This window comes from Nipponia nippon, unplaced genomic scaffold (genome assembly GCF_047370975.1).
Source record: "Nipponia nippon isolate SJK-2023a ecotype South Korea unplaced genomic scaffold, ASM4737097v1 scaffold_5, whole genome shotgun sequence".
NCBI classification, from domain to species: domain Eukaryota; kingdom Metazoa; phylum Chordata; class Aves; order Pelecaniformes; family Threskiornithidae; genus Nipponia; species Nipponia nippon.
The window spans coordinates 27,789,602-27,816,351 of record NW_028262369.1 but is presented as its reverse complement, the minus strand read 5'-3'; the positions used below and the strand labels follow the sequence as shown (position 1 = coordinate 27,816,351).

Below are 26,750 nucleotides of genomic sequence, written 5' to 3'. Positions count from 1 at the left end.
TCTTGTATGACTCTCCACCCAGACTGAAGGCAAAGGATTACCACTGGATGTTATTAAATGCACAACTTGCTTCTGGATAGGAAAGACCATGAGAAAACTGTGTCATTAATACTGGCGGACTAGATCATCACCAGAAATTGAGAAGAGTAGCAAAACAAGCTGGTCAAACAAGCTAGTCAAAATAGTTTTCAAAATTCCTATTTGTAATTCATAAACTATAAATTACATATAGGCCAAAGCCACAGGAAGTATTAGCCAAAAAGGAAACATTGTCCCTGGAGGAGTTTTTCTGAAGCTTTTGAGACTTACTTTCCCAAGAGCAAAAGGATTACTTACCGCATCAATATTACCCTTTAGTGTTTCTATCCTGCCTGCAAAAAACAGGAATATGGCTCCCTGTAATAAATAATAATAAAAATACAAGTATTCTATAACAGTTTTCAAGCTGACCATACAGTCTAGATTTGGCAAGAAAACATTAAACAATCATATCAAACTAAATTATGATTCGCTTTACCTTTGGATAGCGAGCCAAGTAAGGCTTAAGTAGTCTTTCTGCCTCCTCAACATTTCCTTTTCCTGTCCCTAGAATGCATAAAAATGCAAGTGATAAAAATAGTAAGAAAAGAAAAAAGAAAAAAACCAAAAAGAACAGGAATGCAAAGTACTGATCAGCCATCCTCATCTGGCCAAAATGTAAGTTCCTCTCTCTGATAAGTAAGGCATAAATACAGGTTGGTGTTGCACTAAGCCAGCAAGCAGGAAGACCTGAACAACATTGTGTTTACTGACTTGAAAACTCATTTATGCACAGCCCAACACATTTTGTAGAATGCTTTAGCAGGAGATAACAGGGAATTGTATCTCAGCGGGAAGCTATCACTTCCCAAAAAAGTCATGACATATAAACAAGAACAAAGTATTCAGGAACTCATCACTTACAGCCATTATTTTAACCTCCCAAATAATGCACCTGACTACTGAAGACGGATTTAGTTCTCACAACTTCCTTTGCTATCCCCATCGTCTCCCTTCTTATGTGTTAAACCAATCTCCATCTTGTATTATATATATATTATATATCTTGTATCTCAAATCCGGTATTGTGCAATCACCCACAAATGAGTTCTATTTAATCTGATCATGAACAATTCACCAACAAATAGCTGATGGAATCATCTTTTTCCCCTCTGTGTCCCACAAGAACTAATCAAATCCAAGAGTTATTATAAACAATCTTACCTAACACAAAGGTCATGAAAGTATGATAGCAAAGCAACAGCATGGTACACAGCACCGACCTAAAGCTGTATGATGATGCTCCTTCTTGAAGCTGCAGCAGACCATGCTCCTGTGCAAACAGAGGTGAGGAGGACAAAGTATTGGAAAAGAACCAAAGCTGTGTTTTGCTACTTTTTTAACTTCTGCAGTGTCATCTACAGATTGCTCACTCACCAAATTCCCAAAATGCACTGACATACATTGCTGATATAGCAATCAAAGATAAAAACACACATATGAAATTATCTAACAGTTTTTCATGGAGCTACTGCTTAGCCTGGAAAACATGCAATGACAGAGCAGCAATTTGGGATTTATGACATAGTTAACATGAGAGAACATTAGACAACTTATCACCATCATCCAAGTGCTGCTAAACAGTATTCCAGAAACAAAAACCACAGAGTTTTGAAATGCAAGGCAAAGAACACATATTGCCATTGTGCACTGTATCCATGTTTGTTGTTATTCACTGCATAAGCTAGTTAAAGATACCAAGGAAAAAAAAAATCTGCAACTAGCAGGGCAAAGGATAACAGGGCAAAAGGATGTTTTTAAGTATGTTAAGAACAAAAGGAGCTTTACAATGATATTGGCCCATGACCACCAGTGGAAAAATATGATGAAAAGAAGAATATTTCTGTTCCCTTTGGGAAGAACTAAAGCAATCAAGTATAACGCTGTGTTCATATTCAATGAGAGCAAGACGGGTAGCCAGCTTTAATGATTCAAGCTCCTGAGGCAACAGCATTTAGCAGCCCATTCTAGGGCTGGTTCCATGATATCAACAGCAGGAACATAAATACGCAAACACATTAAAACATGAGATCTGCCTACTAGTAAATATGCACAGTAAGACGTCCACTGTGTGCTGGCAAAAATCCTGTTCAAAAGTTACACTACGACTGCAATGGAAAGTTACTGGAACATGATGTATGTGACTATAAGGACATCCTTTCAAACCAGCTACACTATAAATAGGGACCCTGAGGGATGTCTATCGGAGCCACTGCGGAAAGTATCAGAGACAGCACTCAGAGCATGATCTTAACACAGACTTTCATCTTTTGCACGTCCTTGCTGACGGATGGGTGTTATGCTACCTCAGCTTTACCACTTACTGTGTAAACCCTGAAGCCTGTAATCATATTCTAATTTTCATCACATATGTACTTTTTCACTTAAATAGTATGGTTAATTGTTTTCATATAAATACAGTTATTTTCTATTTTTTAAAAAAATCTTAATTTATTACAGTAATTACTGTTATAGGGAAAGGTACCATTAACACACATATTTGCAGGTCAATTAGTATAACATCTAGCCTGGACAAAATAATGAAAATATTGACTTGCATTATCACTTCAGAAGAAACTAAAAGATAGTAAAATCATTACTGAAAATCAACAACTTAATGGAAATCAAGCACTCGGCAAAATAAAGCCAACTTCATTTTCTGCTGAGAGCAAAAGTTTGATTGATACAGATAAGTAACAAAATATGATATATTCGGCTTCCTTAAACTGCCCAGATGAAAACCACAAATATTTGGATTTAAAAAAAAGTAGCACTGCAAGGTAGAAGTAAGAGAAAAAAATTCTGTGGATGCATTTTGGCAGAAAAAAAATTCCCAAGTAGACTTCCAAAGTACATTTGTTTTAATTGAAAAATCTTCAGGCTAGATATTTCACTGAGCCTTTACTGAGATCAGTACTAGGCCTTACAGTGTTTGTATCTTCCATATAATATAAAAATACATATCAAATGGCTGCTGATCACATTTGTGAATGGCACTAAGAATGATACAGAAACAAATTATATTAGTCATACAGAATAATTTAATCATTTGCGAAGTTGATCTCACTTATGTATTTCAGTCCCAAAAATATATTTTAATACAGCCAAGCACAAAGTTATCATCTGTATGGACAAGGAATGCAATCCACCCCATTCTATGTGGGACTGCATCCTGGAAAGCAGTAACGGTGAAGTGTGAAGTAATTAAGAACATTGCCCATTTATCAGAAGAGGGCTGCAAATCTGGCATACTTGAGCCTAAATTCTTAAACTGAGTAGTTACACAGGTATGGGAACCTCACTGAGCAAGTTAGTTCACTCTGTGGTATGTCCATAATCCTATTTTGTCCAGTACAGGCATTAAAGAACGCTTACTTTTCACCCTGCCACTTGAATACCCCAAACTTTCTATATTAAAGTAGCAATATAATCAGTAGACACAGTCTGAAGAAGAAGAAATCTAGAAGCAGTTGTTAGTATTGCAACGCTTGCTTGTAGAAAAGGCTGCAACAAAGCTGCTTCTCCTCAAAAAACTTGCGAACTACTTCTGTTACGATGAGATCCCCAGGAAAGTGGGATGGCGAAGGATGTCGCTGGGAAACATGTTTTAGATACCACATTCTAAGGAGCCAGTCTCCTTAGGCTCCCTCTGTGGCTGGCAGAGACAGAGATACACCTCCAAGGAACAATTCAGCACAGAAGCCTAGGTCAGACATGATGAATCACCTTTTCAAGCACCTACTCTTTCTCCATGGGGAGCCTATGGAGATTAGCCAGCAAACCTAATCAGCTAAGTGAGGTGTCCTGAGTTGGGCAATGCTATTATACTCATGTAATCCTCACTGGGGATCACACCGAGGATCTTGGAATCAAATCACAAGCAGCTACTACTTGAGCCTAAGAAGCAACGCCGTAAACAAACTACACTCATTGCTGCCAGTCACTAAATGAGTATATTACATTTAATTGTTAGGATACACCTTCTAACCATAAATAACCCATAAATATCTCCCACACCTATGCCACGGGTGATATGAGCAATCCCAGAACACCAGGAACGAGCTTCCATACAAAGTGTATTACAGGGCGTATTGCTACAATATAAAACAGATGTCAAGGCAGAAAGTCCTTGTAATTTCTCCAAAATATTTGACATTAACACATTTAGGTTTTGTTTTCACACAAAATGTAAGTTACTCTGAAGGGCACAATGTATAATGCAGAGCAGGGAGCAACGACATTTCTTAGAGACAAATGTGATCCAATACGATAACTCTCACCTTTCTGTGCAAGTTGCTCATAACATCCCACAATTACCAAGACTGTCACTACATTATATTATGTCAGTATCTCATTGATTCGATCCTTGTTCCAAGACATCCAGTGCTCTCTCATTCAGGCCTCCCCACAAGAGCAGCGGGGATTCCCACAGTGAATGCAGGACAAACAAGGACAGACAGCATTGAGACTAGTTCATATTTATTTCAGCTGTCACTGGCTGAAATCCATCTACTTCCCCAAAACGAAAGCTCTTGAACGATATTTTAAAATCACTGTCTTTTAATTAGGGATCTTGACAATGGAAGCAAAGCAAGGTCATGTCCCATAACCTGATCACATTACTGCAGGCTTAGCAAGAAGGATGAATACTACTAACAGCTTTTATGAAGAATTGACTAATTAAACTGGTAGATGGGGCATTTAAATGTATCCCATGAAATAATTTTAGATTTAGCCTTCATTTAAAATCTGCAGAAGAGACCAAAATGCAAATCAAAAAGATGCTTACTGGGAAACAAACTCAATTCATTACAAATTGAGACATCAAAAATGTTCTTCAGCTCAGCTGCTTTTGGAAGAACGTCCTCCCACATCACGAAGTATAATTTGAAAGAAATTAGTTCTACCTGGAAGTTTTCCTGCCTTCCCCTGAAATCATGCTGTCAGCTGACCCTCTGACAAACAGCACTTAACATGTGGTGGGCTCATGTCAAACCTTTCTACAGTTTAGCAGCACAGTATTTGTAGTGGTCTATAAAATAAGAACAAGAGTAAATATTAGCTTGAGACCTGGCATAGGGTTCAGTAAGAAGGGTTCGGTGCTCATATGGGTGATAGCACAAGGACTCTTCTGATCTCACACCAGAAGTTAGTTATCATTAAACACAAAAAGTCCAGATGGGACACGTACTCCACGTACGGCCCAGTGAGTGAGGAAGGCATGCCACTCCAGCACAGTGTACCTGATGATATGTAATACATACCTCTGCCCACAAAAAATTTCTCACGGAATTGGGCAAAACTGCATTGAACCTCAATGCCCAAACGCAGAGCCTATGCCATTAAACACAAGTAAGCCCATATTTTGACTAATGATACAGGGGAAAGGAGCTTGAACAGTGAGAAGGGCACAACTGGCACATCTCGGACTGGAAGGGAACAAATGTGGCCTCAGGCTACTTTTGTACTTTAGTGATCTTATCCTACCTACTATTTTGAGACTCCAGACTGCTGTTAAGTTGATCATGTTGTCCACAGTGCCCACAAATGGCTTAGGAAGTAATGGAGATTTGGGCATGTCCTCATTTACTACCAGACATGACATGTCTGAGAGACGAGTCCCTAGGGGCAAATCTGCTGGCTTCAAGGCAGATTAGTATTGTGGAAGATATCGCAATGCAATTTTATATCCAGTTTTAATAAACACATGACCCATACCAAAAGCAAGCTGTCCTCCAGTGCACTGTAGCTCTCTCAGGTAAACTGTAAACAGCTCAAGGCACTAACCATGGCTCTTTTGTCTTTCGCACAGTCTGATGCTCACCGTGAGCATTTAATGGAAAAGACTGCAAGATCAAATACAGATGTATTCAAAGATTCAAAACTCCTTTCTTCTGGATGGGGTGCAGCACACGACACACAAACTTTCCCTCTCCTCCTCTGTCACTGTTTCTTTCACCTTCTAGACTCTTGTCTGTACTGCAGAGGACAGCTTCATCTTGCAAGCTTTGGAAAACCATCACTGGAAAGGATTGCAAATGCAATTGCGATTTTACTTTTGCTTTAGGCATCTGACTCACAAATGTTAAATGCAGAAAGACTTTTTTAGGATGTTAAAATAAATGACCATCAATGAACTTTGATCAACATGTTTAAAATACTCCTTTTTATGGTGTGCAGACAGCACGTTTTTGCTTAAATTTATGATAATCTAGGTCATGCTTCAGTGAGTTATTACAAAACTGGAACAGGAGCTGACTCATCAACACAAATATCAGCCCACTCATAGCCATACAAGAAATCCCAGGGCCAAAAGAAAACAACAGAAATTCAATTAGAGGGACAATTTTCATCTGCAGTAATAACATGAGTGTTCAGCAAAGTATTCTCAGAACTCTGCTGGTATAGGAATTGGCCTTACATTTCTAGGAGAATATTTTGCTTTAGATGCTCTTTGTTTTCGTAACTGACAGGTAGGACTATTTGATTTTTGCCTCTACTGCTTGTGAAACAGCTCCTGGTCAGCTCCTGGAAATTTCCATGGTCTAATCCACACTCTGCCAAAAGCTCCTTGCTTTTAAACAAGACATTTTATTTTCAGATCTAAGATCCTTCCTGTAAACTAATAAAATGGCGATGACACTCATCCACCTGTCAGGTAAGGTTGCAGCTCTGACGAAGGAAACATTTTTCTCCTTGAAACTTGTTTTGGAAATAGAAAGCATTACAAAAGAGTTAAGTTTTAACTTGCTTATACAGCTTTTGTTGTGTTTGTAGGACATCAAAAATTTACTATACCCAGCATTTATTGTATAAATATGACTAGTGGTTTAGGTTAAACGGACCATGTTTTCTTTATCCAGGAACCCAACTTTGAGTGAATCTCATGTTCTGCTGGTAGAATGAGAGACAAGGGCAGGTACAAGGTATCAAGGCCAAGATATTCCCATGAATTTAGTATCCTATTTTGAAACAACAAATCCACAAAAAACTAACACAGCACTTTCTGTGCATCAGCCCTGCAGAATAACTCAGGTTCATGCAAGTTTACTGGTGATTCATTACTAAACTTCTGTCCTTAAACTGCATGCACAAACAACATAGGTCAGACTGGTTACTCTCTAGGCAAAAAAGCACTTACTCTTTTAGGCAAAGAGAATTTAGGTGCCACACTCAAGTTATCAGTTGCTATTAAAGACATGGAGAAAAAAAATCAGAAAAGAAATGGAATTTTTTTTCCCTAACTGGATGTCATGCAGGAACCTATCAGGGACATTCAGATACCATGACAGTAACTCTCAAGTAAGCTAATATATTAAAGGCTAAGAATACACTTTTGGCTACGGATTTCTAAGCACAAGCATACATCAAAAGACCAGTAATTAAAAAACTAAATATGTCAACATCATTGTATTAGTCATTGTCTTTATTATGTTTCACAACTGTATCATCATTGAACAATGGTATCACAATCTTTGAAGTGTAATAGTTCAGACAAAAATATAAAGGAAAACTGAGCTGCATGAAAGCATCAGTGCCAACAGTGCACATGTGATACCAATCAGAGTGTTTCAGAGGGTTACAGCTACTGTGAGGAAGAAGAGAGAAACTCCTGTCTCCAGTTTTTAATTTAAGAGTGAGGGGAATGTACCAATAATATTTAGATCACATTTACCTTGTTTCCAGAAAATCCAACAAACTCCAGTAATCTCAGAATCCGTGCGGGAAACATGGACAATGTCTATAGAAAGAAATGCAACAGTTATGCAGTAATATACTTTCTGCCTCTCAGCTACCAGCTGCCTCCTACAACTTTTCCAAACACAAGAAATAATCACTAAAATTACTAAAAACATCTTTATATGTCTGAAGATTTCTTGAGTAAATGTATACACCTGCCATATTTTACATATGATTTAAACAGAAATATCTGTTTAATATAGGAGCCCTGTGTCTCCAGGATTCCCCGCATAGAAATATGTTTACAGAGCACATGCTTAGTAACTCTAGTACTCCTCCAATGTTTCAGAAATACTGGGTGCATACCACACAGTACGTATTTGTTCCTTGTGCAGTAAATCTAACATCTGGGCACGTGCCAGACTCACACGAAGTAATGCAAGCACGGGGAAGCACGAGGCACTTTCTGCAGCCCATCACCTGAACAACCATGTCACTCCTCACCATCTCTGGGTCAACACCTCTGACATACCAGAAACCACCCTGCACTATTTGCTTTCTGACCAGAATACAAGCAACAACAGCCAACAGTGGCCTGAACAGCACCCAAGGCCCCATTCACGCACCCTGCCCCACCAACTGCCCTGCTAACAGCCAAGTCCCTGGTTGCTTCCCAAGTGCCATTTAAACAGTAAATGGAAGCCAACAAGCACAGGCAACTGCTGCTTCTGTGCAAGGCTTCTCCTGGCTCCCATCCCAGTGGGTCCCTTCTCATGAGACTATAACACCTTCCCCTCCAAATGCCTCACAAGCATTGGCCACTTGGCTAATGAACACCCTTACTGGAAGCTGGGCACAGGCACTCAGCTATATTCTCAAAGAACATGCCCTTAGCCCATGTCAGATGAGGTAATTTCTCAGCTGATAATTTCCCCCTGAGGATGAGCTAGTGGGTCTGCACACACTGAGTAGTATTGCCCATGTTGCACATAGTAGTCTCTTTATCTCTGAAGTGTATTACTATCCGATGTTCTCAGACCAGAGACTGGGATCCTGCAAGCGTCAGCGCACATACCTAATTTTAACCGTATGATTAGTAACACTGATGTCAGTGGAACTTCTCAGGTATTTAAGTGAAGAACATTTTCAGGAGGTTGTAGGACGAAAGCTCAAGAAAAGAACTGTTGGTACATACCAGATTAAATGCTCCAACTCCAAGTTTTACACCTCCCTCAAAATGAAGATGGTTCTCGCCTTTGACATAATGTGGAGACTGTATGAGACTGTCCAGCTCCCTGAAAATGCACAAGATTCTGTTACATTGTCAGCAAATAAAATTATTAATTACAATGCAGTAAGAAAGTAACCCAATTACCTTGAACTACATAGTAGTTCAAAAAAGGCCAATTTGTCATCTCACCCAGGTGAACACCACCTACAACATTTTGTTGGATTTATCATTGCTGTCACATTACTATCAATTCAAAACTATGGAGTCCTGGAGATGAATTCCTGGCAAATAGACATAGTCAATTTGCAGCCACGTTTCTGCCTGAAAATGTTTCAAGAATGGCTGTTGGGAGCAACACCAACCTTTACTACTGCAAAAAGAGATGATGGGGCAGTGCAGGAGAGTTAAATTTAAATTAGCAAATTTGATTTGAATTTCACTAATCCCTGGATTAGGTATTCCCTTTTTGTGCCTATTCACTCAAAAGAACATTTTTTTTTATATATGGGAAGACAACTGTAATACATATTTTTAAATGGGCAGGTATATCGGAAATCACTTTTCACTTATTTTTCTAACTTTCATAGATCTCAACTTTGTAGTGTCTCTTTATTTCCCTGTGTAATCCAGCTGGATTTGAACCTGTTTTGTTTCTAAGCTTTCCATAGCTATGTGTTTTTCACACTATTGTTTTAGTTTATCTTGTTAATTACTAGGAGAAGAAAAACACTGTTTTAATGGCAATCACATATTTGTGTTCAGGCTGTCATGTTTTTATCTGCTGGTTGTTGCCAACTGATATAGGACTATTCATTGTAATTGCAGTCTTTACAATGGACCTGCATTTAGAGTCACCTTCAACCCACACAAATATGGACACAGTCACCTCTCTCCCTTTCAGTATATTTCTGGAGAACCTGGGCTGGATGCTGTTCTGTGTCTGCTAGACACATGACTTTTTGTGGCTGTTCTGAGTCCAAATTTACAGTTCTAAAATAAAACAAAATATGACACATATTCGGCTTTTACTTTTTTAAATTATTCATATAAGTCTGTACCACCGTGAAAGTTTCCTGATACTTTTTATTCACTGACAATAAGCAAATGTTTCATTCTGAATTATTGTTTTATTTCATTCCATCTTTTTTACGGTGTATGGTAACCTTTCCTCCCTGAAAGAGAGTTTTAAAAATTGTATCTTTGCAACATTTACTCCTCCTGTCTTTTCAGGGTTAGTGTTGTTGCAGATTATCAAGCAGTACTGTTGACAGCAGGGAAAGGAAAGATGGCTTTTTATATCAGAAACTATGTTGTAAAAATATTGATCAAGCAAATAAAGTCTCATTTCCATATTTCATTGTTTTCTCTGTAACCTGTTGCACCACGCTCTCACCAAAACTGCAAACAATTATTTCTTCCCACATCAAAGGTACAGTACAAAAATCGTAACTGCCAGTCTTGCATACAAACTTTATCTTTGTTAAAATACATGTTTTAGTAATATGCAAGTTGTTATTAGCATTCTTTTGAAGAAGACCACCTAGGAGCTACTAGATTTGTAACACTTTGTTTTTACATATGCTAGAGCTGATCTTAATTTATTGAGGCACAACTGAGTATGCTTCCCATGGTGTACATTTTAATGTAATTTTTAGAATTTACTACTGCACTTCAAAACCTTTTGCACATGTTGAAAGTAGCTCTCCGTAACTTCCGGGATGAAAAGAAATCAGCTTAAGCAGATGTTTTTGGCTTATAGACACCAAGTAATGGGCATATTGTGAGTTCAGATAAGCAACCCTGTTTATCATTTTCATTAGCATGCACATTCTCTTTAGAGTAGAACAACTGCCATACTTAACCAGATTACAAGTCCAGCTAACCAAATATTTCACTGGGACAGTGGCATATGCTTGGAAAAGCTTCCTCTAGGAACTGGCTGTTCGGGGACTTCATGACACGGAGAGACTGTATCTGTTCTACCATGCTAACTAGCCCCTATAAACCTATTTCCTGTACATTTGTTTAATCTTTGTTTGAAGCCATTTATACTTTCCATTGCAAGCTCTTCGGTTTATTGTCTCTTAATTTTGTTTTAGTTTCATGCATTTATTATGGAATTACTTGTGCTTCAGCCACTGGTTTTGAATGTTCTAAAAAGTTGCAGCTAGATCTATAAAGAAATGCCATTTCATATGCCTAATGACTGCAGGACTTCCAAATTATGCTATGCAGACACAATGAGCACTAAGTCGTTTAGAACAGTTATTTTTTTACTTAATTTCAAGCATATAGTATTTGCAAAGTAGGCAAATCTTGGGAGTTAACAGGGTTAGGGTCCACTATCTTTACAAACCAAATCAACCATAATATCAAGGTCCTATGTTATGCAAAGGAGGAACTTTTGTGGGCCGAGAAAGGCTATAGAGAGGAGGCCCATAATAAACACTGCAATAAATACAACAGTAATTAATTTGTGAATTGGACAATTCGACCAGCAGCACTTTTTACTGAAAGAGTACGCTTGATCACAGCATCACTCTGACTTACCTGTATGTTTGGTAACTGTTTCGGACTTTGATGCCTCCTTTTATGAAGCTAACCATATTCTCATCCTGTTAGAAAGGAAACACATTAGCAATGTGAATTTGTAAGCATTATAAAGAGCTTTTGTCTTCTTGAGATGAGCACATGGCTTGAACATAACCATCGTGACACAGACAATATAAGTCTCTGAGAAACAATACATGGACGTAGGATTTCCTTTCTATATTAAAATATTTTTATTGTGTTCAGACATATACACTTTATTTTGATGCCTTCTGTAATTAGTTTAGTCCCTCTGACCTTCGGGCCATCTAAATTTGCATTAATGAACACGGTGACTAAGCTAATGAATGGCACCTAAGGTACACGCATTTGTGGCTGTTTCAAAAAATAGCTTTCTGTCATTTGTCCTTCAGCACAGTTAAGACCTGAACATTGCCTGGCTCAGCACCAGATACAAATAACTGCCTGTCCTCAGGAGTCTACAGAATATATTTTCACATCCTAAAAAGGAAGCAGGGTAAGTAAAATTATACAGGATATGCTCTTTCTGGTCTGAATATTCAAGTACCTATGAGATTCATACTAGTATGGTAATATGTTACATTACAAGCTATAATGAACTGAGAACTTACAGCAAAGTGTATCTGGGGGACCATTAGTTTACAGTTGTATCCCAAAGAGAGAACTCTTCAGTCTCATAACTTTCTGGTGGCAATTTCTTGCCTCACTCATTGTATATAATCTGTCATTCTGATTTGTTTTGATATCTGCTATTACTTTGGGATAGGAAGACTACATACGTTTTAGCAGATGATTTTTCTGTGATGATATTTTAAGAGGTTGTATGAAGCATTATGGAGAAAATAGCATAGATTAGATGAACGTTTGGTTGGTTTACTGTTATTGTTAAGGAAGCAGGGCCCAAATGTGCTCATCAATATGTAAATAAAGAGACAGAGCCTGCCTCAAAGAGCTTTCCATCCTGCTGTAAGTCAGGAAGATAACTCAATCCAATCAAAGTTACAGTTCAGCTTCTTCCAGACTGCTTTCTGTGAACTAGTATAGGAAGCCTAATGGCCTGAACTGAAGGGCAGGGGCTTACTCCTGCAGCCTGCAACACCACCATTAGCCTGCGTCCTTTACAGTCATCCTTAAGCAACGTTATCAAGAGTGATAATTGAGGACAGAAACTATGCACCATAAATGAACATGTAATTCCTGATGATATATCCCCAGAGACTTGAATCCCAATCACATGCAAACAAAATAAAAACAGAAAAATGTGATCCCGTTTTTCTTTGTTCTGTAGAAAAAGTCAGTTTTTAATTAGCAAATGGGGGGTGTACAGCATACCTAACCATATTTAAAGGTTCAGTTATATTTTCCTTTGAATGGAAAATGGAAAGACGAAAGAAGATGGTTTTAAAATGTTTAAATTCAGAATACTCATGATACCAACAAGAGAGATAACCAACGTGAGACTAGTCCAGCCCTTGAAAAATCCTGAGACTAATTTTTATGGGTTTTTAACTGGATTTGGTCATTTACATTAAGCGTCAAAACTAACCCACTTTGCTGGCTGTTGGAACCAAATGCCTTTGTTTAATTTTTAAAACCAGTTCATATGTTCATCAAAAATTAAACACAGAAGAGGAAGCAAATAGACAGACATTCTTTATGCAGAAGAGGACAAGAAATTATTTTCTTACTCTTAAATCTCTCATGTATCTATAAACATTTTTTAAAACAGATATCTGTGAAAATGGTGCTTAAAACCAAGAGACACTGCCTTAAAACACTCCTTTCTTAAAGGCAGAATGGAGAAGTTCTGAAAAGCCTTGCTTCCATAACTTCAGATATCACCTGAACCATCCCCAGTGCTAGAGGCTACTCATCCCAAAGAATCCCAAAGGAATATGGAAATAGGTAGCTACACCTTGGCCATTTCAAAGTCCATCATCTTACCATAAAGTCACCATCATCAGCACTCTAAAAACCTTCAGAAGAAGCTACTCTGACTACTGGGTTTGCTATGAAGCAATAGTTTCTAGCAGAGGGGCATGGCGTATCACTGAAAAAGGTTACATGGTTCATAAACTATCATAAGCAACATAAATCAGAGCCCATCTGGCAACTCCCAAACACTATAAAATCACCACCTGCATTTCATTCTCTATCAGCGTCTTCGAGCCAAGAAGCAGAAGCCCTTTGTGAATGTGACTTTTATTATCCCCTCTGCATAGATGAAGAGGCCCGCTGCCATACAGCAAGTATAGCCAAATCAAGAAGAAAAATCAGTTATCCCAACTATGACTAACAATTTAAATTACAAGCTGGAGCCCAGCTAAATATGGCTAATGTTGATCCATCAAACAAATCAAGCTTCATTAGTACAGACAGATAAAATTCAAAGAAGAGGGAGAGCTCCCTTTCTTTTAAAGACAGGCAGCACTGTTTAGCAAAAAGCATGTGTGGAGTCTAATAGCTATGCAGACCATAATAGCTGTTCAAGAACAAACATGTGAGAAAGCAGTCTTGGGAAAGCAAACACCAGCCTGACTGAAACAAAAATCTCACTTGCATTCCAGCATAGCACAGCTTCACTGACTATCTCTTTTTTTTTTTTTTAAATCTGATATCCCAACACACAGTACTTGAAAATTGGTGCTTACTGCAGTTCATTTCACACATCCAAAAGGGACTGGAGAAGGGCATGATAGGGGACTCAGTGCTATGTGTATTGAGATAAGCATTTTTAGACAATCATGAGGGATAACAAAACATTCTACTATCTCATCAGCAGATAGTCCAGATAAAATCCAGATTTAATCCAGATGAGAGAGTCTTACACCATTAGGTCAAACTAGGGTCTTCTACCATTTCATTAATTTTAAGAAAAGAAACCTGTGTGGTGTGTACTTTTTTTTCTCCCAAAGAGCCATGCAGGAATCCATACCTGGAGGAATGTGAGTGCTGCTCTCTGAAGTAAACATTCAGCATAGCAAATTTCTGCATGGATTTCCTCTAGTGTCACATGGAGCGGGGAAGAAAAAAAAAATCAATCAGACAAAAAATAATTAAAAACCACTTAGCCCATTAATATAGCAATAAGATCACAAAGCTTAAACGGAGAAAAATCTTTTTGAAATTTGCTGTAGTGTTTCAGTTCTAGACTACTGAAGTAACTCCAAACAGTAATGATACACATTTACAGAAACATTCCAGGAATTCCTGGATCTAGAACCCTTCTAGGCATTTCCCTACTTCTTTCTAGATATTTCTTTACCCAGGAATTTTTTGAAATGCTGAGTCAGAAACCAACAAAAAAACTTAGTGATTTTGGATGTGGTGACACAGCAATTGCCAAAACACCGATTCAGCAATTTTGGAAACACCAAACCACAGATTTTGTCAGTGAACTCACAATCTGCAAAAACACACTGGGTGAACAATTCTACCCAATTCAAACTGGAGCAAAAAAAAGATGAAAACATTATGCATTTAGAGATAACGTTACCTTCAGTAAAGTGTTCAAGGCTTTGTCTATGCACAAGGTTGTTGATAGAATCAGCTACTGTTGATTTCTTCCTAAATCTGCAGAAAAGTCAGTTTGGTCATTCTGAACATGAAGCATCAACAACAGAGAACGGTATCTTTCAGCTGGCCATACAGTCACTAACATACCTCTAGTGCCCACCAACCCTCTGTCATCTTACCACATATACAAACTTCAGCATATTCCATACAGAACTTAGTCAACATGGTCCTCCTGGGATCTGTCTTTTACCCTTCATGTGTGGAAATCTGTCTTGATGAAGGAAGGGAATAAGGGGGCTTTTTGATTTATTTTCTCTGTGTGTGTACGTGTGCTTGTGCGCACGTGTATACAGAAGTGGGAGCACAGTTGACTCAAAGACAGCTAGCTACAATACAACCATCACCAAAAGGGAAGATTCTGCAGTGTCTGTAAATGGTAAATAACTTCCAGACACTGCAGAACTGGGGCTACAGATAGGACAAAAATCTAACCGACAAGAAAAATCACATATTGCAGTAAACTGAAGTTTTCAAGACTAGACTGCTGAAAACCCTGTTATGTGGTCTGACCCTCCTTTGAGCAGAAGGCTGGACTAGATGACCTCCTGATGTCCCTTCCAACCTCAGTTTTCCTATGATTTCTATGAAATTTTAACCTGTATGTCTTTCAAAACTTTCCCATTAAGGGACTATTTATTGACTGAACTGCTCCACACTTACTTTTGACAGGTGGCTTGAGCTTCCTTCATTGTGTTTCCTGCATTCAGTATGTCCTGAGGATCAAATGTCATCATAGCTTGCATTTCCAATATGGTGGCATAAGTCAGTGCATGATACATACTATCTTTAGTTCTGCAAGAAAACACAAGATGCAAAGCACAGCTGATTATATTATTACTTTTAAAAAACAAATACAAATCCAGTTCCAGAAACTCATCAGTTTGATGGGAACTAGGTCTAAATAAGCTACAAATCAAACACAAATGATATGCAAAATAATCAAGAAATGCTAATACATTGAGATTTGTACAGGAAATCATGTCTACAGCTTCGGTTTCAATAACTGTGCTAACATGTTCCAATTCTGAGCCAAGGCTAGGTATTTAATATACATAACAAAGCACAGGAATTAACCATGTGGCTCACCATTCAGGGACCACAGAATCATGTTTTTGTTTAATGGAGTATCGAATGAATACTACAACATGTGACACAAATCCAGACCATCATCTTCTATTTTGGGACAGTTACTCAGGACAGACTCAAGGAGATAAGTAACACAATACTATAACCATGGCCAAAGTAGAATCTTCTTCAAACAGATCTTCCCACCAGAAGCATTCCAGTCTACACCAAACATTACAGCTTTTTCTTCCTCTCCCTTTCTGCCAACCTTCCACCACAATTTGTTCAACTTAAATATTCTTCTGTGGGATTTCAGATGGCGCCTCTTTTGCAGAAAGCCAAAAACTTTGGCATTAGTACAAGCAAAACAATTAACTCCTACCTGCAGCCATTGCCAGCATCTTTCCTCTGGCAGGAAGCAGGGTTTATATATTGCACACATTTACAGCATTCAGCCAGTACCTATGTATGGTATAATCCTCTGCAAATGAATCAAAATATCTTCAGGCCTAGAGGTCCAATAAAGATGACTTGGGAAATATGTTGAAGGGCAAGCTCAGGTGAATTCCTGCCACAGAAACTCTCTGTAGACCTTGCTAATCCGCCCCTGACAAATAGCACAACTAGCACAAAAGACAAATACTGCTAAAGAGCAACAATTCCTATTTCTATTGTTCATACTTTTAGAATGGATCAGATAGTTCTTTATGGCACGGAATATTCAAAAATACTTGCAGTCAAACAAGGATATAATTTCAACAAAATTTCCAACCTCAGTACACCTATTCTCAATACGTGTACTTCAGGTGTTTGTTTCTCAAAATGAGCTACTTCATTTTCTTTTTCTGTCAAGGAGAACGTGGTGTGCCAGCAATGCGCCCTTGCTGCAAATAGAGCTAATGGTATCTTGGGCTGCATTAGGAGTGTTGCTGCCAGCAGGTCGAGGGAGGTGATCCTTCCCCTCTGCTCAGCACTGGTGAGGCCACACCTGGAGTCCTGTGTCCAGTTCTGGGCCCCTCAGTGCATGGACATACTCGAGAAAGTCCCATGAAGGGCGATGAGGATGATTAAGGGACTGGAACACTTCTGCTATGAGGAAAGGCTGAGAGACCTGGGGCTGTTCTGCCTGGAGAAGAGAAAGCTTAGGGGGTTCCTATAACGTACAGAAATACCTGAAGGGAGGGTGCAAAGAGGAGGGAGCCAGGATCTTTTCATTGGTGCCTAGTGACAGGACCAGAGGCAATGGGCACAAACTGAAACACAGGAGGCTCTGTCTGAACATCAGGAAACACTTTTTTACTATCAGTGTGACCAAGCACTGGCACAGGTTGTCCAGAGAGCTTGTAGAGTCTGTATCCTTGGAGATATTCAAAAGCCGTCTGGACATGGTCCTGGGCAACCGTGTCTAGGTGGTCCCGCTTGAGCAGGTGACCTCCAGAGGTCCCTTCCAACCTCAACCACTCTGATTCAGTGGTTTTGTTTTAAGGGGAAAAGTCAAACTTTAAAGACACCTCAACCCATTTAATTTCCATTTTTCCCCTGGAAATACACTTGCCTCCCCAGGTTTTGATATCTGGATTGAATTGAAAGATGATTTTGAGGATAACTTAAGACCATCCTACATTAATCAATAATCTAATAATGCACTGTGGTGACCTGGATCCCTTTAAGTTTTCTAACAATTCATACATTATTATGCATTAATTGTTTTGCTTGATGGAGTAAAACACCCTTAAGTATCCTCAGGAGTCCCTGATGTTTGGTTAGTGCTTTCCAGAGCCAAAAAATAACCTTGTCTACATCTAAAGTAACTCCCTCTCAATGACATTGTGCAATAAAATCACCAAAGAAAAATCCAAGTGATGATACGATCCTAACTTTCTTTGTATATTTAGTTTTTGAGATCTAGGGATTAAAATAATACCTAGCGCTGGCACAGACAGCATTACACAGATATCTGGCGCTTCCCTTGCCAACCTTCAGAATGACAATGAAGGGCTACTTTTTTGAATACACAAGGCACAGAGCAGGCTGGCTGTGCTGAAGAAATTTGCAGTGTACATCTTTAAATCCCACTGCAGGCTGTGTTTTGTGACTCGCCCTCACCATGTCCACAGGTTACCCAACAAGCTGTTCTAACCAACCTCTAAATCAACCTAGCATAAAAGCCATTTTGGGAAATCACCTACTGCTGTACGTACTATGAGCCCCAGACTATGCTAACATCCATCTCATCTCCAACTGTGAGTAAGAAGAACAGACAGATAATGGAGAAATTAGTTTAAAATCCAGTGGAGTCAGGACAGCTCTGTCTTGGCCTCCTGCAACACGATTCTTTCAGTAGACTGATAATGCAAAGTAGAAAAAAAAAAAAAAGAACATACTATAAAATGTCAGCCTGATGAAGTGTTCCTGTTCGTTTCATTATTCATCAGCCTCAGTGGGCGCAGAGAAACACACTTCATCTCGTATTTATTAAAATAAAACCCTTCCAAAGGTTCAGATTCAAAGCACACGGAAGGCACTAAAATCATCCCTGTCCAAAATTTTAGAAATTTGCTTTCAAAATTAAAGCAGATAAATATTAAATGCACTGCACTAAAAGGAAAATTGATACTTTTCATATATACATCGTGAAGAGGGATTTCCCTCTCCAGTAATTTGCTTCTAATACCAAATCACTCCTGCCCTAATCAATGGTTTCATCTATTTTGCTTCTAATATTTAAAGGAAATCATAATTAATGTTTATCATTAGTCAACTGGTATTTATCAACTCTCAAATTTACTCTCTTTTTTTCAGGGGCTGGGAGGCGGGTAGAAATACAACCACATGTAACAGTTATCTATGCTATTTATACTAACCATACAATTAAAGTTACCGGTTACATCCTGGCATATTGCCAGAAGTTTTAAGGTCTGCATTTTATATGGATGGATACAGAATGAAACTTGATAGCTTTTTTTTTTTTCTTTCTTGTTTTGATTCCTCAGCAGCACTTTCCCCAGGACATTGTTGGAGTTAACAAGCCTTTATGACATAAATATAACTAATATTCTGATTAATGACTTATCCCAGTAGTTGGTATCACATGGCTGAATAAGAGGATTATAAGTAATATCTTTAGGCACTTATGGAGTTATGCCACATGCCTGTTCTCCAAGTACGGTGCAATCATTATCATCTTGTAGTGCTGCCCTTTCTTGAGAGCTGTTGGAGAACACTTTTATTCCTGCCTGAAAACAAGTACCTAAGGGAGGATGGTGACAGCTCTCCCCTCCAGCTGGAGTATGAAAATCAAAAAGCTTGGCTTGTTTTGACCTCAAAATTAACCCAGGGGCTAATATTTTTTGTGAAAAACACAGTGCCCAAAATCTTTTTGTGGATCCTTTTACCATAAACCAGCAGGCAGGACATGCATCACCAGGTTACAGAAACCTCATACTCAAGTCCGTGACCTGATTTTGTATCAAGATGCTTCTAACAAGTGAAACAAATCCAACAGCACAGAGTGAGAAAGACCCTCCACAGACCAGCCAACAGTCCATTCATCCAGGTGCACCCAAGAGACTGAGGCCCAAATCGAAACCACATCAGGAGAATGTGGTTACATAGGGCCTGAAGACTTTCCTCATCTTTGATCAGAAGTTCCACCCAATGTCCAAACAACCTGCTAGACTTACTGCGTGGGCTTCTGTAGAAACTCTCTGTTTTGATAAATTGACATTTTCCAATAAAAACCTGTTTCCTATGAAAACTCCCCACTAGCATGAAGTTTACAACTAGGAAGGACCATTCTAATCAGCCAATAGCCTGGTTCTTTAGTTACCACAAGCTGCCAGAATGGTCTAAATCTGGTCTAAGCCACAAAGCTGAAGTTCAAGAAGAGTACCCTGGAGCCTTTTTGATCTAAGCCATTCTCCAAAATTTGGAATCTAGTAAGTTCTTTCAGCTAGGAGGTGAAACTAAAAATTAAGTCAGGTTTTGGCAGCAATGTATTTATTTACAAAGACTACGAAAGTTGTGTTCTTCCAGACTCCAGGCATAAAATGATTAAAAAAGCCATAGAAATAATGACCTCCTTCATGTTCTTGACATTCTTTACCATAAATAGCTAACTCAAGCTTTCTGCAGAGCTGCGCACCATCTTTATCCAAACACTGTCTAGAGCTTCACTCTGCCTCCATGTGCTTCTCCGTACTCTTTCACCACTCTCAGTTTGACAACCACACACCTTCTTTGTTAGATCAGTTCCCAGAGAAAGCTCCTCCACCCCACCGAACAACCTCATGTTTGTTTTTGTTCTACAAGGGCAAGGACATTTCACCACACCATGAAGACAGCCATTACAAAAGGCTTCCATTCCTTAGTAACCTCTTTAAACTTTTTAAAGATCAGAATATACAAGATAACATTTGACATTGTAAATTGGGTTTATATTAAAAATTCCAGTGACAGTAAATAGATACCACAGAACTACACTATTCCAAGTAACTAGCAGAACAGTAACACAATCTCTTCACACCTACCTGAGATACTCCCACATCAAAGGACTGAATTTACCTTTCAAACACAGTTATTCTAGAATTAACATTCCACCAAACAACACCAAGTGCTTTCTGGGAGTTATTTTCAGAATAAGGTCAACTGCCCAGAATGAATTGTTCTCATATTGTTCTTCTGTTCAACACAGATATGTTGCAGCTCATCCAATGATCCAGATTACTGTGTGTCATGAATTTATCTGTATTATTTACCATTCTCCCAAATGATTGGACATCAGCAACCTATCAGGTGATTATGTCATGCTTTCCTTCAGGATAATTATTAAAATATTAAACATTTGTCTCGGGGAAGGAAAGCGGACATCTCACCGGAATCACCTATTTAATTTATGATTATCTGTTTGCAATTACATGAGGGCTAAAATCTGGTCAGCTTTTAATCGATTTACTGTATGTATCTCGGGGTTGAGGAAGAAGATGAGATTTTTTTCCCCACTCCAGGGACTAAACATTTTCAGTGTTACTCATTGTCACAGTTAACAGGTTACATATTGAAAATCACTGCTGTGTTTGGTGACTGAATTTAAGGAATTTCTGAAGAGTTCTTAGACTTAGCATGAATACTCCATATAAAAGATAAATTTAATTAAACTTACTGCAGAAACCACAAGATAACTGGAGCCCACTACTGTACAACGATTGTTAATGATAAAGAAAACTGACTCTAAAACCTAAGAGGTAGCTGAGGAAACAAGAAAAGTTATGTAACATGAAGCAAAAATGCCTGATGAATTTTTTTATGCAACATGATCTCTTCTTTACGATGGACTTGCTTTTCTAACAGGAAAAAAAAACCTTTACCTTAACACAAGCCTAGACACGATCCTCAGATATTTATTTTTAAGCTGCTAGGAAAGATCTTCTGATTTTAACTCTTATACATTGCCAAATCTGCTCTCAGTTACACATGGTACAAATCAGTTGAAAATACACTATTGTGGAAGCCAAATGTGAGTAATTTAGTGAATCTGCAATAATGTAATACAGAGCAGAGGATGTCCTACAACATAAGTGGTAAAGCTGCAAAATCTATGGTATGAAATTCTTTACAAGCATGTAAAAACTGAAAAGTATTTCTTTAAACAAAGATAGTATGTTTATGGACTGTGAAAACCAATTTCAAATCTCAGCACGCTAAAAGGCAACAGTGAGGAACTGATGACTCCTAAAGAAAATACTCAGTATTACCACATGCGCCCACTCTACAGCTCTTGTCATTCCCTGAAGAGATGGAGTGTGTCCATAATGGGTATCATCTGTGGGGAAATTTAGCATTCTGTTTCTCCACTACACTTGCAAAAATCCTAAGTCTGTATTTCCCTCACTGCCAAAGGCAACAGGAATAAGGGCCTCCTCATAACAACAGGCTAACATGAAAAATCAGTTTCAAAATGGTTTTGCAGTTTGGAATACAGTCAGGTACAAAAACAGAGTAACAGCTCATGAAATATATTCTGCAGGGCCCTACAAAAGTTGAATGAAAACCATATGCAATAGAAGAAAAATGGATTTACAGGGAAAAAAAAAAAAAAAAACAAACCACAGCCTCACTAGCTTTTGCAGTGTTTTGGAAACCCTCGTCAATAAAATATCTCCCTATTTTATGCTAAGCACTGAGTAAGCATTTCCAGATGGGCACAGGGGCTTTACTGTCAGAATTTAATGAAAACACAGTTATTCTTCTTACCATTTTTATGATATCTTCTGGTGATATATAAACACAAAGCAACACTGCTGTGAATAAAACCAGTATTATTAATACATTTGAGCCCACAATTTATCATGAATGTCTTTCAGAGAGTGTACTTACATGGTTAAGCTACAGATTCTAGCATCAAAGACTGAGGCTGATACCTCAGCAAAGCAGATATGTAGTATTCACTATAGTTACCCCGATGCAGATCAAACACACACTACTGCATTACCTATGAATTTCACTTGTTTCGTATTCCAGTGGCCTGAAAGAAGGCATGATGTAATCTGCTGATGGCTCAAAAATAAATAGAGCAAACAGGGGAAAAAAATGTGAACTAACCACAGACTTCAACAAGCCAAGAGCACAGGTAACTTCAGGACAGGGTGTGAAAAATCACAGACATTGTAAAGACACAACAATTTTTAGAAGCTATTTTATGACCTCACTGCTTGCAGCTGGGCCACTCATTACATGCTGGGCTGCAATGTAATTAGGAAACAGAGTGCATGACCACAACACTGAATTGCAAAATAAGCTGTGAGAAAGTTTCTGCAAGTACTTATTAAAAAACAGAAAAAAAAGAATTCTTACCTAAAGTAATGTGTCCCAAACCTGGCAACTCATGGTCAGTTGCTCATTTAGACACAAAACTATAAATTCTCAAATTCTCACAGTATGCAGAAAAATATGGGAAAAGAGAAAAAAAAAAAAAAAGTGACAGAGGACGGTTTTTATTCTTCCAGAAGCAAGAATCTCACATACTGTACTACAGCTGAGGGGCTACTTCTCTGGAGAACAATTCTGTACTTTTTGTAGTTACCTTTGATCAGTCTTGTTGTTTACTCACCTGAGTGTAAAGCACTTATTCTATCTTCCCCAAAACTTAACACATTAACTTTCCACCCCCTTCTGAAAAAAAACCATGCAGTCTTATCAACTATTAACAGAGAACTAGCTGTCTAGTCAATTCTCCTGAAAGATGGTGATGCAAAGAAAATTAAGCAGAGGAAAACCAGTAAAAGTAATCAACTTACTTTGCTTGTAAAGAAGCCAAAGCATCCGAGAACTTGTTGTTAAGAAATAAATCCAGAGCTGCCATACACTCATGCAATGCCATGTTGAGGTCTGATGTAGGTGACCTGCCAGAAGAAAAGAGAATAAACTCGGCACATCTGTTCTCCTTCTGCCAGTGCACTACTGCTACATTTGAACTCCTCATCTTCAGTTCTAGCCTTATTCCCATGTATAATCTGCTATTCCATTTCTAGTGATTTCAAGAAATGAGTGTCTTCCATTATGTTTGTGTTTTGTTTTTTTTTTAAACTATGCTCTTACTCTGTGACGTGTGGAAAGCAATTCAAGTTTTGTACTTTCTGAAAATAAGATAAACTGCATGTGCTGTAAATAAGACCCTGGACATGCAGAATTTACCACGTGGGAATGTGGCAATTTTATGAGCTCGGGTATCAGGAACACAGAAGCACTGGGTGACGATGCACATTTGACTGTAAGGCTGACAGAGACTACAGGCTAGTGACGTTATGATCATGTTGTAACTTTAAGGATGAGACATTGCCAAACTACATCAGACTATTAGATCGACTGCTGCTGGAACACCTGCTTTAGTTCAGCTCACGTTCAGTATGTTTCCCGACCAGTAGACCACTACAGACTTGCAGGTGGGTTAAAATTTGACATTGTGCATGCTCCTGGGAACATCACTGTCCCTAAGAAGTGCTATTGCACTCAAACAAAAAAAACTGCTGCTGCATCTCAAAGTCAGAATATTATCTCAGTGGCTTACTCTGGCTGTACTTTTCTCCTTTACAACATTCAGATGTCAGCCTGACCTGTCACAAGGGTTCTCTGCTGGTCTTTGGGTTACTGGCAACAGGATAATACAGACCAGCTGAATAAGTTTGGCCCAAGTTCATCACCACCAGAACTGCCGGACAAAAAAAAAATCCACAGAAGAAACAATAAGGCCTTGCACTAACGAAGTTAAGGTAACCTGGCCAATGTTAGGACAGTTGAAACATCTGTATCTAATGATCAAAGAGCTATACCGTACTAATACGTTGTATACAAGCCTGTACAAAAAAGTTCCCCCAACAAAATACAAACAAATCCTCATCATGTTCCCGACTCCAAACAGCTCAAACTGATGTGATCTGTCTTGTGACTTAGAAACTATGTTACTTCCTTAAAAAATGGCACAACACATAGCCTGCTGAAAGGAAAAACAGAAAGCAAAGTCCTGGTATCATCTTAAGAAAAAGACAGGGGAGCACAGAACAAACAGATAGCATCAGTAATAACCACCGACTGCAGCAGCGGCTTGGTTTTGTTTTTAAGAATAATGGCTGCAAAGAAAAAAAGAGCATAATTATATACATATGAAAAACAGGATTATAAATTTGAGAGAAACATTATATGATACTGTTCATAGTGGCTGTTATCACACTTCAGATACACTGCAAATCCTTCTGCACCCAAGAGACTCTCCAAGTGCATTGCAAACATTGATTAACCAAGTGTTGGCAGCCGTCTCATACAATATGCAATATCATGTCTGCCTAACTATTCTGAGCCTTACTTACTGTAATAATTAAAACTTTGTCAATTATTGTTTACATGTATTACAATTCTTACCTGCTTTTCTAAAACTTGAACCAAACAGCACATTTAACGCTATATAAAACATATTCTCATCCATTTTAAAATACTTAGACTAGTAACATTTTACCTGGCATTTTTGTTTGTTTGTTTCTTGTCATACAGGAGAATTACCCCATTCAATACAAATAGAGCTTTTCAAAATATTCCTTTGAAACAGAAAGATGACAAAGAAAAAAACACTGTTGAAGCTCAAAGCACAAATAAGGTGTATTAATTACTTGGCATCTTTTCTGAAATAAGAATTATTAACACAGTGCCACCCCCAGCAGCAGCAAAAATACAAGTTGCACACTACCCTCATGCTCCAAGGAAACCTGACATTTGATGTAGTTCCCAAGTAAACGGTTTAAGACCTGAACACAATACACACCTTACATAAATGCTACAAATCATCATTTGTTCCTGTTAACAATAGGGAAGAAATACTTTAAACTAGAGAGTGCTAAGCATTTTAGCAAACTGATTAGTCATGCTTCAGTGGGCTGCAGATTCTCTCCTGGTTTCAACAGCAAGATCAGAACCGCCTCTAAGCCAAATGGAAAATGCTGTGCGCTGCTACTTACCTTTCTGCTAAATCTCTTGTGTTTTCTGACATAGTCATTTGTATGCCCACTCAGCATTTAGGCACGAACATCTAGCAGCAGCAGCAGCACTCGGTGCTACTTAACCAGCTCTGAGTGACAGTCACACTGCGAGCGCAGGGCAGGGCAGGGTCTGCCTGCCTGCCTGCCTGCCTGCCTGCGATACTGTACTCTTTGATTGGTCATTATGGATGATACGATGAGAGTTATGAGCATCACTAGTTCACTTACAGCATGCTACAAATGAGCGATTTGGAAGGCGGTCCATGGCACATGAAGTTCATGTATCACTGGATACTTACTACTAATGTAGAAGGTGCTGGCAGCTGCCAGCGTTATCTTTGATCTACAGACCTGTCTGAAATTAGTGGCAGCATCAGCTATCTTGCATTCAGTACAAACTACACAGAAGTCAAATATCCCTGTAATTACACAACTGAAACAACAAAAATTACTGCGTGTGGCAGTGGACCACATCGGAAACCCGTGAACCAGAACGGAGAGTCAAATGAGGCCAGCTGACATGCAGGAGAATTGAGGCATTAACTGCTGCAAATGTGAGAAGCAGACAGGCAAAAGAGACGAGAAAGTACTTCTCCCCAGCAAGGATTCTCTGCAAAACAGGCTTCAATCCACCAGCCAAACTGCTGCTTATTGTTGGTTCCTATAAATTCAGGAGGTAGCGAGACTTTACACATTCCTTGTAAAAATCTCTCTTTAACGTCATGAAAATGACATGGGTTGGCATAAACAATCGGTGGAGTGAGCTCATTTGGCCAATTTTACCCAGAATAAAATAGTGTATGCTCCCAAACTGCTTTGCTGGCACGTCAGCAGTACTGGTCCTGTATGTAAGAAGGGTGGCTACTGGCAGCAAGAACAGTCATCTCTCATTATGACAGCTGGACTGTAGAAGTTGATCAGCTACGATTTAATTTTCTAAGTTAGTTTCTCCAAGAACATCTAATGTTAAAAATTATACATTTCTCCTATATCCGGTCTTATTTGTTAGACTACACAAAGCAGTA

The 26,750-nt window shown here is 38.7% G+C and overlaps 1 protein-coding gene across 7 annotated transcripts in view; it reads right to left on the bottom strand.

Annotated features, from left to right (window-relative positions):
- Positions 1 to 26,750, bottom strand: part of TTC39A (tetratricopeptide repeat domain 39A) — a 58,803-nt gene that overhangs the window by 23,122 nt on the left and 8,931 nt on the right. For 6 of the 7 annotated variants that reach the window (XM_087730741.1, XM_087730739.1, XM_087730737.1 and 3 more), the window contains exons 2-11: positions 23,497 to 23,601; positions 15,797 to 15,928; positions 15,057 to 15,133; positions 14,496 to 14,563; positions 11,540 to 11,604; positions 8,954 to 9,053; positions 7,754 to 7,819; positions 1,243 to 1,351; positions 518 to 585; positions 337 to 396 (exon numbers count right to left, since the gene is read on the bottom strand). In XM_087730741.1, coding sequence (XP_087586867.1) covers positions 337 to 396; positions 518 to 585; positions 1,243 to 1,351; positions 7,754 to 7,819; positions 8,954 to 9,053; positions 11,540 to 11,604; positions 14,496 to 14,563; positions 15,057 to 15,133; positions 15,797 to 15,928; positions 23,497 to 23,601 — 850 coding nt within the window. Of the gene's footprint in view, positions 1 to 336; positions 397 to 517; positions 586 to 1,242; positions 1,352 to 7,753; positions 7,820 to 8,953; positions 9,054 to 11,539; positions 11,605 to 14,495; positions 14,564 to 15,056; positions 15,134 to 15,796; positions 15,929 to 20,730; positions 20,867 to 23,496; positions 23,602 to 26,750 lie in introns of those variants that run through there. The other variant, XM_087730742.1, reaches the window with a different exon arrangement.